At 47.0% G+C, this 12616-nt stretch overlaps 1 protein-coding gene across 1 annotated transcript; it reads right to left on the reverse strand.

Annotated features, from left to right (window-relative positions):
* Positions 1-1046: 1046 nt before the first annotated feature.
* LOC135400291 (uncharacterized) lies at positions 1047-12616 on the reverse strand. The gene is made up of 4 exons (XM_064632092.1): positions 12501-12616; positions 8513-8617; positions 5014-5201; positions 1047-1243 (listed from the first exon to the last, which is right to left on the reverse strand). The coding sequence occupies exons 1-4, from the start codon at positions 12604-12606 to the stop codon at positions 1130-1132; spliced, it is 513 nt and encodes a 170-aa protein (XP_064488162.1). The 5' UTR covers positions 12607-12616; the 3' UTR covers positions 1047-1129.

Consider the following 12616-nt stretch of genomic DNA (forward strand, 5'->3'; position numbering starts at 1 on the left):
ATGCACAAAACTCCTCGGTTGCTAGCAGGGCAACATTTTTAACCCTTTAGTGCCCGCCCTCATTTCCAATGAGTCTACAATAACGGGTCTTTGAACAAACGTTTATTATGTGGAGATATACCAAGCCAAAATATGCATCCGTTGGCCAGATATGGAATGTTCACAAATGGGAACAATGGGCTCTCGCAACATCAAGACGTTCTAACAGCAAGTTTTGCGCACCGACTGTACAGATGCACTTGACACACTTTGTATATCGGTCCCCCGTTCACAGTTTTGCACCGGCCGCGCCCCTGTTCCTTGTTCTTAAGGGTTCATGAAGTGTTCTGTATACGTGAGGCTGTACTCTATACGTGTGCGAACCCACAGCCCAGAGCAATTTCCACTTCTTCCTTGCACATACCCGCTACATCACCTGGCAGAGTGTCTTCTTCGTCTTCTTGATCTTTATAGGTCACGTTCCTTTCACATTTGGTTGTGCATAGCCCAACACTATTATTCTCGTGTCCGCCGCTGATTTTTAGAACCACTTCCAAGGCTTCTACTAATGTCCGAGAACTTTATTGAAGATATCTGCAGAGATTCAGAAGCGTTGCCCGTCAAGCCGTTCAGCCGTCGTGTTCCCAAATGGGAACAACTGAGGAAATTATTGCGTCACATTGGAATATTTGGCTACTGAACTTTTATAACCACACAGATATGTTTATTTGTCTCCTTGCAATCACCACTGACAGTTACATAAACAACGGGAAGGTGACGCACCTGCAGCACGTGATTGAAACTCAGTTGCCAGCAAAAATTGCAACTGAGGTAAATGCGGCTGACGAATCTCCCTGTTAACTGAAAGCGTAAAACCCTAAGCGCGATTTCGGGTCATACTTTTGAGTACTGATATCTTGGCATGCAGTGCAAGCTGATTTGGACATCATGTCGGCGTTAATAAAGTTGCGGGATCGCTTAGACTAAGGTAATGTTTTTGCTCCCAAATGGGAACAATGGTATCAAATGGGTTAACAATCAATTTATAGTACCCGAAACATTATCAATGCGTGCCCTTGACATGTTTTATTCATAATAAGCAATTTCAGTTTCCGAGGTTTCCATAGTTCATTCGTTCGGAGCGCCGACATCATGCGGTCGATCCCAGAAGAGCGCTTTCTGGTCTGTAGTCCAAGTCTAAGAGTGCGCATCCAACTCCTTCATTGTTTTCATTTTCAAGTTCGTAGACCACAGCAACTTCCGTCTGAAAATAGAGAATGGCTAACAACTATACGCTACGACGGTACGCCTTTGCGCATTAGAGAAAGCAGCTGTCCAGTGATAAGGCAGCAATCAGGGATATTCGCACAGGGGCCACACTACACTCCTAACTTTGTTCCCTTTATAGTAGCTTTTAGCGTCGTGTAACCTATACAGGGCGTCCCAGCTAATGCGAACATATTTTTTAAATATATATATCACTTTTTCTGAGATGAAATCAATTGCAACATAGCATGTGCTGAAGGGCCCTCCTTAGGAGGGCATTAGCAAACTCCAAAGGCAATGTCCTCATTAACTTTCAATAATTCACTTTTTAATTATAAAAGCTACGAAGTTGTCCCAATGAGAACATCTGATCCCTTCGGTTACCTGATACCGGAGCCGTTTTCAGACCAAAAATCCGTTCAATAGATCGTCCGCAAAAAATTGATGAAGGAACACATTTTTTTCTTCTATATTTTGATCATTGCGCGTCTTCGGAGACGCGTCTTTCCTTCAACCCCAATGTGAGAGGGTGAAAGAACACACTATCGCTTCTTGCGTCCTGGAAAAAATATTAAAACAAAACAAAATATGCAACCCAAGACAACGGCAGTTCCGATAGAATCACCCCGATACATTTGTTTTTGTTTTGTTTCCGCAAGTTAAAGCTCATCTTCGACGCATGAGGCGGCACTGTGCTCGTCCATGCTCGGAATTATGAAGAAAGCACAAGATTGGAGTAATGGAAGTTTATGAGGGTATTCGTACCGTATGTTCACTACAAAGTGTTTATGTTTTTTGCGAGACAGTCTAGCAACACTGATCTCAGCGTCTCTCCGTCTGTTCAGCATGGTTCAACGTAGTTGTATTACGTGCGTGTGTTATGTCTGTTCCCTTAATCAATATTCACCCTGGTGTTTTACTTCATGTGCCTCTGGTAGGTAGGAGACAGTAACCTCTATAGGTAATCTATGTACCGTTTATGTAGGGTATGGCCCATACTGAGTGACTTCTGCAATAGAGGGTAAACTTTTTGAAATTTTTACCCTTTTCTAGACGGTACTAGATTTAGAGTGTAGGGTGAAAAAATTAAGCAAAGTGGTGGTGGTACTGCTGAGAGCCCGCCGTTGTAGGCAACGTCACGATTAACGCTCTGAGGGTGGACACAAGAGGAGAACGTAGAAATAAATGCGACATAAAAGGACAACGATATGTGTATGTGGCATTCCTTCCGGATCGCTTTGACTCTACTCTGAAGCTTACCTTAATACTGCTCTCTACCGTTGCACAGCGACACGCCTCTTTCTTTACTTAACTTACAGATGTGAAAACGGCTGTGGGTTCTATTTGGTAGCAAGGTCAAAATTTGCGATTCAATACAATTATGAATACTCGGTGAGTGCCAAACCGATAGCAAACAACCGGCTAACTTTCGATAGCTTACGCGTGTAAGCTTCTCGCTAACAAGGTCAAAGTCATTGCGCGGCTGGCGCAATCTCTGGGTGTGGAAGGCGCGTGCGGAAGATACTGAAATATAGGGGTACGCGTACCTTGCGGGCAGTCTACCTCGCGAACACGTGAAGCTAGGACATGTTGTGTACCTTCAAGGTTTCTACTAAGGTGATACCCGCAGTGTAAATGAAGAGTTTGGCTAGAAGGAACCTTGTGGAGGAGGTGGTGTTTCTCTACACGAGCCCTGACCGGCGATGATGGCATGTCCCAACGGGCAGGTAGACATGGCCTCACGATTGGACGGCGCCGGTAAAACCGTCTACCAGGCACAGTAACTCGCAGCAGCAGAGGCGCGTCGTCGTCGTCCATGCGCCGCCACATCACTACCCCCTCAGACGCGGAGCGGTGCATGCAGCGGTGCATGCAGTTGTTGTCCGCGTTGTTGCCATGAAGCGGAGAATGAGGACGACTGACGGATGATGGACGTGTGGTTGCTGCCGGTGATGACGACGATGTGCCCCTGCTGCCACGCGCTACCGTGCTGGCTCTTCAGTTCTACCGGCGCCGTCCTTGCGTGAGGCCACGAACATCTGCCCGCTGGGACATTCCATCATCGCCAGTCAGGACTCGTGTGGAGGAAGACCATTGTCCTCTATGTTTGGTGACCCGGACAAAGAGCACCATGTTCGGCGTAGTTCGGCCGCTTACCATCCCACATTTCGACAGCGACTACCACCATTAGGCATCAATTCGGCCCACCTCAACACCACCACCAAACTCTGTGCAGACAGCAGTTGATGGCGCTACGGCACAACTCGTGAGTTCCCGAGCACGTCGTTCAACCGGGGGCTCGTAATAGGAGGCCACCATCTTCTCGCTCTGACCCGGCACACTTCGGCTTCGACGCCCGGTACCGGTCGCGGTACACCGTTGTCCCTCACGTTTCGCCAGCCAGGCCTCCACGTACATCGAGATGGTACTCCACGGATCTACCAGCTTCACCTGGTTGAGCAACGCCATCCCTTACCGCATCGCCAAGCCGCCGGTCACTCAACCTGACGGCGCGTCACCTCGGCAACGCCTGCACACGCTCGTGACTACGGCTGACGCCGCCTCCATCGCACACGCACTGCCTGCCTCCGCCACCCTCCTCGACGCTCCGGTACTCGTGGCTCACCAACGACCGCCAAGTGACCGCGCATTCCTGCCCCATGCCTCTTGTTGGCTCGTGTCTCTACCCGCTCCATGTCTGAGGGTGGGGGGAGGAGTACATGATGGCCGCCAATGATGACGATGTGCCCCTGCTGCCACGCGCTACCGTGCTGGCTGCTCAGTCCTACCGGCACCGTCCTTGCGTGAGGCCACGAACATCTGCCCGCTGCGACATTCCATCATCGCCAGTCAGGACTCGTGTGGAGGAAGACCATCGTCCTCCACAGACCACTGGACACACGGCTTGTGATTGTGGCAGTTGATGCAGCAGCAGCGGGATGACGTGAACGAGAGTGTTGCGATACGGGCGGGTTCCACAGATGAGGTGTGAGTGCTGAGTGGTTGAGCTGTTGCTAATGGCGTCAGCTGCTGATGCCGTTGAGTGGGTTGAGTTGCGTTGACTGTTGCTGAGTGAGTGCGTTGACTGATTGTTTCTGAGTCGGCGACAGTTCCGCGACCGGTACAAGAGCGTGAATGTTGGTTGTCGCCAGAGAAATGCCGGAGAGAACCATCATAAACCAGGTGGAGTCGGTAAACTGAGCTTGCCGTGGTCTCCCTGCGGGTCCCTGGTGGAAAAGTGAGCCCGGTGCGACTTGTCTGCTAGAAGGCGTTTCGCGGCTGTGTCAAAAATTTAGGATGGTGAATGGCCGAATTACGCCGGACATGGTGTTCGTTGTTCGCGTCACCAAATGAAGAGCTGGTGTTCCTCTACGTCAGTTCTGACTGGCGATGACGAAATGACTGAGCGGGAAGATGAACGTGGCCTCACGCAGGACGGCGTCGGTAGAACTTGCTGCCAGGTGCACTAGCTCGCGGCAATGAAGGCGCGTCGTCATCGTCCACGGGCTGCCACAACATCCTGATCTTGCCTTAGAGGATCCTTGTGTAATGTACACCATGAGGGTGTATCCTTGTAGTCCACTTCTACAACGCACAGGTGGGGTCACATCGCCGATGGTGCTAATTATGACATATTTTATCGAGCCCTTCCGTAGCTCATTTAAAAGGCCCTGAGGGCCGTCATCGCAGCGAAGAGACGTCGTTGGAAATGATTACTAAATAGAATGGAGAATAATCTAGAACAGAAACTACAATATATAGGCTTACCCGAGCAGTGAGTTCTTCGAGGTGGGGAACTTGGTAAGTAACGTTGACGACTTGTGGCGTGTTGGCGGCAACAGGACATGAGAAGACACTTTGACAAGCATCATACTGCTCCACACTGAGGATTTTCAGACCGTCGCGTGTGAACACTAAGTGAGTCAACGTTGCGAGTAGCTGCTGGGAAGGCTTATCTGCAGGAGGAAGCACGCACGGAATGAATGACAGGAAGCTATAGAAAGAAAAAAAAAAGAATTATTTGATTTGGTCAGGTTCACGAGGTATGCCGTACAATGTTATTTGCAGGCACAGCACAGGGCTACTCATGAAGATATACAGGGTTCGCCACGATAAACTTCGGGGTTTGTAACGAAGATAAAACAAATAAGAACAGTGTCGGAAAGCTAAAGTAGACGTTAGAGGACGTATTATGCCCCCACATTTTATGTCCATAATGCCGCCTAGTCTGTTACTCTGCGGATAAATTGTGAAAATTAAAAAAACCGCCGCTGCCTAATCGGCTATACCTGTGTTCCAGCTACTTTCCTCAGATAGCCACACGGTCGAAAGCGGCGTCGCAGAGAACTAGTCTGCATTCAGTTCCACATGTTCGATGTGAGAAGGACAGTCTCGAAGAGAGAAGAGAGAAGGACAGTCTCTGCTCAAAACATTGGCGGTTTTCGCCCTGAGGCTCATCCGATAGCAAAAGTGACATGCAGGTTCTATTTTATTGTTAGGGCCACATAATAGCACACAAAAGGTTCAAAGCGCACCGACATAAAAAACAAAAAATAACGCTAATCCTTTGCGGCATTTCACCAACAGCGACAGCTGTCGGGTTTGCCTGAGACTAGAGGTGTGCGTGGCCGCGCCGACGCCGACGAGGAGGGGTAGGCGCGGCACGGCTGCCGCCAATAATGCAAAAGCTGGAACGTAGGAAAGAGTAATTTTTTATGTGTGTTTTGATTTGCGCCCTGTCTTCCTCGCGCCACGTGTGTTGCCACGTGCCAGACTCTGGGGAGGTGGGAGGTGCGTTTCTGCGTTCTGGACTTGAAACAACTTTGAACAATGGTAGACGGAGACAAACGTGTGTTCAAGGAAAGATTGTCGCAATTTACGGTCGCGCTGCAATCCACATCACTCTCAAGTTATGTGTGGTCCTTTTGGCGGACCCTTGTCTAAGAAAAGGATCAGAAGCGGGGTACAAAAATTGGCTGCGATAATATATATATATATATATATGTTTGTAACTCAAACGTCGCCATGCCAGTACTGGACAGCTGTTTCGGCCTTGTTGGGCCTCATCAACAGTACGCAGGCAGGCAACGTTTGAGCGGATGGCGTCAGAAGGTCACGTAACACGTGATTCCTCCCGTCAGGGTGAGATAACTCACTCACTGAAAGCCCAGTGCAAAGCCAGTGAAGTATAAAAGGAAAAAATAGCCGGAGCTCTTTGGCTGCACCTATAGCATATGTTTGTAACTCAAACGTCGCCATGCCAGTACTGGACAGCTGTTTCGGCCTTGTTGGCTCTGGCTATTTTCTGGCTATTAATGTTAAAAAGAATGATAAAATAAGTCAATTTCAGAAGTCATTGAGTTGAAGTATAACTGAATGCGGTGGGTGGGCGACTGGCTCGCACGTATGTTGTCTACATAAAACAAGTGCATGTGCCGGACAGTGCGCGCGGGTACATGAAAACACACAAGGTCAAGTATAGATCGAGCATCCAAAAGATTGTGAACACATTTATATAAAAAAATAATATCACGGCTCGATCGGCGATCGCCAAAAAGACCCAGAGGGAAACGTTGTGACATAAGAAGGGAACCTCCGGTAGACGATAATCAAATACCTCCTCAAGACCGAGTCTAGACGAGACACATTAGATCGACCAATACAATTCCAAGCAACAGATCCAAATTCAATGACAGGCAGTAAAAGACTACTAAAAAGCACTTGTAATTTGAATTGTATCTTGGGCTTCATTTAGACTCGAGACTTTGTTTCATTCATCAAGCTCTAGGATATACCATACAAACTATCCTCGCTGTGCCGTGTATCGCCATTGCGCAACCAATTTTACCAACACACTCGAGAAAACAGCCTCCGTACGGCCTTAACAGTGACGTACGGCCTTGTGCCATCGAATGACGTTGGCCGCTTCTCGTGCCTTTCTTCCTTGCTTCTTTCTTCTCGAGTCACGGGCTGCTTAATTCCGTTTCATCCGCGCCAGTTTACGTCGCCAGTCACATGATCGGCCGTGCCACAGTCTTAAAACAGAACTTCACCGCATTACACACTGCTAATCGACCATCATGAAATGGGAAAATGGGTTGTTCGGGAAAAGGTATCATCAATGGGGAAATTTCTCAAAACGGGAGGCGTGCGCTCTCGGAAGTTACGTAGCTGTGTGAACTGCCACGAAAGGGTAAGTCTGGTGACGTTAACATTAACAACGGTTTACCCTCATCTGGTGAAACTCCATTTTAAGAGTGGTAGCGGGATAGCTGACGTTATGACGTATGTCATACTCCTACCCTCGTTCCCTTATACGCATTTTCCACGAATGGATGAATTTTGAAAGGTGCGCGGAACGGAGGACTGGCGCAGGCGCTGCAGCTCACCTGTCGCAGGCGCTTATTTTATTGTTGCAGAAGTAGTCATATCAAAACATCTCCCCCACCCCTCAAAAAAAGAAATTAAAAAATATGTGAAAGGCGGCACACTACACTGTTAAAACAGAACTTCACCACATAGCACGCTACTAGCCAACCATCATACCGAATGATATCATTTTGTGTCATGATTTGTTCAAAACAGGGGGGTGGCGCCTATCTGGGACAAGATAATCTGTCCCAGATAGGCGCCTCCCCCCTGTTTTGAACAAATCATGACACAAAATGATATCATTCGGTATGATGGTTGGCTAGTAGCGTGCTATGTGGTGAAGTTCTGTTTTAACAGTGTAGTGCTCCTTTAAAGGCCCATCCGCGAGTTGAGGGGTTCCCCACACTCTTAAAAATGAACTTCACCGCATAGCACGCTCCTAGCCAACCATAATCGCGAATGAAATCGTTATCTGCCCTGATTTGTTGAAAGCGGGAGGCGTACGCCTTTTCTGTGACACTTATGCTGTTCATAATTGTCACAGAAAAGGCGTACGCCTCCCGTTTTCAACAAATCAGGGCAGATAACGATATCATTCCAGATTATGGTTGGCTAGGAGCGTGCTATGAGGTGAAGTTCATTTTTAAGAGTGCAGACTGCCGTCAGGATCAGAGACGGGTTAGCTACGACCAGCTTTGTTGCAGAAAAATGGTTGTTGTTACTCGTGCAATCTGCCGCATCCAGAAACAAAATAAACATAACATTATGGCGGACTCTTTCACTGCTTCTTTAACAATGCGTGCATCGTACTTAGCTATGTACTTTTGTCCGCACTACCGAAGCTGTTGTGGTTTCTATGGAGCGCTGCATTTTATCGTAAAAACAACGTCCTTACCGAAAGTCACTTGCGCTTCAAAGACAAACTTCACTCCCGGGGAGGACACGCAATTGTCCAGGGAACACCACACCCTTCGAACGCGGGAAACGTCCATGCCGGGATCTGTAAAACATGGCAGATAGTTCGATTAGTATTGGGTAGACCAGTGTTCGCAGACACGTGTTACAGGGTTCAAACAGTGTATAGCTACACCTGGTAACGAGAAGAAATTGGCTAGTAAGTAAGCGAAGCAAGCAAAAGTAGACTTTTCACAGTCCCCCTATACCGAACGAGAACGAAGCAAAGCAACTGTGCTCCGAGATAACGTAAGAACTACAGTCAGAAAGAAATATATCCGCCAGCGGATAATGTAGACCGCGACGTTCTGTGCGAGGCATACGGGAAGATGGCGGGCGCCAGGGAAATGAGGAAGTTAATTCACACGGATGGGTAAATGGGCAATAAAAGCGGGACCCGAGACCCGTCAAAGGCAGTGCTGACTGCCGAAACGTCGACCCGTATCCCTATATGTATTAAACGTCAGCTCCGGAGGAAACTCACTGTCACAGATTACAGCAAAAACAGGCCCAAAGGCTGATGCCTACTGAATGTACTTCCAAAATAGTTTGGCCGAATACCCTGTATGCTGCGAAATCTGGGCTCAACTCTATGCTCACCATAATGCTGATCAATCATTTTTTTATGTGTCATAGTTCACGAGATAAAAGCTCTCGAACAGATGCCCGACTAAAGCGCGGATGTCAAAGACCTCAGAGATACAGCCAATTCCACTGATAGCCCTAAAGTTTGTGACATCAGAGCTGCTCGAGTTTTGCTATTCAAGGTGGCCATTTTCTACACACTATTCCCACCTTGGTTTGTAAAACACACATTGGTACGAAGAAGGTTTTATGTTCATGTGGGATGATGGTGTTGCAACCCCTTTCACTGGTTTGTGGAGAATGACCTCATTCTGCACCTAAGACTTACCACAGAACACCTCAACTGCACCTGTATTCTATCCATCTTGCAGTGTACTTGTTTACCTGTTGCGAGGAATTATGGGGGGAGGGGGAGTCAGGTAGATTTATGATCTCTGTGTATTCATTAAAATTATGGTCTATTCAATGTTACGTGTAAAATTACAGTGTATGGAATGTGTGGAGATGTGCATTGATACAAGAAGTAACTTGGCTCCTGAAACCAGCACGCAGATCCAGATGCAATAATGGTGTAGATGACGTATGCAAGCAACTCATCATCTTCTTTTTTTTTCTTTTTTTTAGTGGTTGATTAACGTGTTGGTGCATGGTTGCATTGGACTAGTAAACCAGCCGAAATAAGGTGCGAAGATATCCCTGGTAATTACACTTGCACGGTGACATTGTACTGTGCAGTGGTTCTGCCGCCCCTCCCCCCCCTTCTTTCATTTTATGCTACTCTTGAGCTCTCATAAGCCACGTACGCCCTCATGTAAGTATCTTGCTTGTTCTTGTATCTGGTGCTTTCTCTCTAGACGCAAATACGTTCATCGCGAACCTGCAGTAAAGTTGTCGTTCACGCCTAATTATTACGTACGTACCTACAGTGTGTATACGATAACATGGCGTTGCCAAACACAACCTGTTCACCCGATTATAATGCCAAGAAGTGTGATTACTGTTCCTGTAACGTCAAACGCCAGGCAATCGAGAGAAAGGTATGCGCGAGTGCATGCAAGCAGCAAGTGATGAAGCAGTGGTGAGCCGTAACGATAAGAGAGTGAAGACCTCACTTAAGCAATGAGTTGACTTACTTTATCAAAGATACCTACAATGCGAATCAAGATATATTCCGTATGTAGGCGTAGCACAGTTCGGCTGACGATACGTGACGTTCATTGTGTTCTTCGCCAGTTTGGCGCTGACCGGAACGCAATAGCATAATTGCACGAATCCTAACTGCAGAAGTGGTATCAATAGCGTGTTTTGGTATTAGGCAGATCATCCCACAAATAAAAAACAATACAATCAAGAAGCCTACGTCGGTCGAGCAGACGCTCCCTGCCACCATCGCCTGTCTACATTCCCGTATGTTCCGTAGAGAGGGAGGGATGTGTTGAAGAACACTGATATCGCGTACGTGAGCGGGATGGACCGCGTGAACAGCTGCCGTCATAAAAATGGCGGCCCCCATGTTTGTTTCGAAATGGTTAATTTGTGATTATTTAAAACATGGGGCTGTTTCGAGGAAATGAAGGGCGGTTTCAGACACAATCCGATATGGGCTTCCAGAATATCGTTGCAGTTTCAAGAAGGCAAGGTACCCCAGGAGCTGACCTTTAATAAACTCCCCGTTGTGTTTTCCCTGTAAGCTCTTTCTCGTTCCCTGATTTTTCCCGCATATTTCATTCTCGTGGTCAACTGCCCTCCTAATCCTTATACGATATATATTCAAAATATATATTGTGCGCAGTGCTGATGATGGCGCAACAGGGCCGTATCAGCTGTCCGGTGCAGGTATGGCTGGGCTAAGCACTTATAAACACATATTCTACGTGCAGCCAAAGAACTTTCTCTTATTTTCTATTTTAAAGTGCTGTTTTTCTTCGTTAAATAGTTTACTGGCTTTGCACTGGGCTTACAGTGGTGAGTCACATTATAGACTACAAGTAATGAAGAGATTAGGAAACCGTATAAGGATTAAAAACAATTACTAGTTTATTACATTTAAAAAAGGTCTATGAAATGGGAAAGTTTTAGAAGTAGATTTACTGTTACATTTAGGGGTCGACGCTTCGCCAGTCAGCGCTGCCTGCCCAGAGCTGACGAGCCGCGAACACATCGAAACACGTGTCCTCTGGTGCTGTCGCATCGTTCCACGAGTGTCTGTTTCTCTGCGTGCAGCCATAGAAGCCATCTTAATCTAATTTTGAATTTCAAACACGTCTAGTGTCATTTACTTGTTTCTTTAATGACTTTTTTTCCCTCATTATAATTGACTGGCTTGCACTGTGGCATTGAGGAGTGTTGAGTCACCCTCCCAGGTGTATATCGCTCACTGAGCGACCCCTGGTTTGCCAATTCCGAACGATGCGCAGCTACCCAGAGCTGACGAGCCGCAAACACGGCGAAACACGTGTCTTCTGGTGCTGTCACATCGTTCCTCGAGTATCTATACAGGGTGTTTCAAAAAACGTGTCATTCGAACTTTATAAAAAAAACGGGGACACGGAAAAATACGGGGTAAACGGCATTTGTGTGGCAACTGAATTTGCCACCTTGTAAAAATATTTTCATTTGATATTATTGTGGCACGCTTGACATGTAAACATATGCCTCACGTGCAGCCATGGAGCATTCGCTCATTTTTGTATATATATATATATATATATATACTTGTGTGTGTGTGTGTGTGTACGTGACGTATATGAAAATGTAATGCTTCTGAACAACAAGAACAATGTTAGCTGGCGTACGACATCAACGGTGGAAGAGGTTCGAAGTCTTATTATAAACTGGCAGCTGTTCATATCAAGCGTGCCCCAAAGCGTTGAACGTCAAGCTGAGAGCGGCCTTAACTCATATATGAGATTAGTTGATGTCTATAAAGACTCGAAGTCATTTTATTCGAACAACTCCCTATGGAGACTGCGGAGCCTTCTTCGTTTCAGAAAGAGGTCTGCTTGTAAAGGTGCACATTAATGAATCGGTGAAGCTATACTTTAGGTTTACACTGCACCTGATGCAGGTTCTATCGATTTAAACTCTTGATCCAGCTCCGGTTACCAAATAATTAGAACGCCTAACCGGACGTCGAATCACGGCAAAAGTGGTGCTCTCTTTGGGTATGGTCCGCTTTTATACGTGGCGCTTAAAACTTTAAAACCATCGAGAGGGAACCCCTAACCGCAAGACTATACAGTGCATGTAATGTTCAACAGCCCTGAGATCAGATTCCTTGTCGCACACGCGTTCCAATATTCCTGCCTCGAAAAAAAAATTAGATGGGATAAAGACACACTTACAGCACAGATCTTTTCCCACCTGGTGTCTTGCGAGGACATCTCCAGCAGAGCTGCAGGCAAGCATTGCCATCGTCACTAAGGTTGGAAAAAGCATTGTTGCCTCCATATTATCTCTC

This window comes from Ornithodoros turicata, chromosome 7 (assembly GCF_037126465.1).
Source record: "Ornithodoros turicata isolate Travis chromosome 7, ASM3712646v1, whole genome shotgun sequence".
NCBI lineage: Eukaryota > Metazoa > Arthropoda > Arachnida > Ixodida > Argasidae > Ornithodoros > Ornithodoros turicata.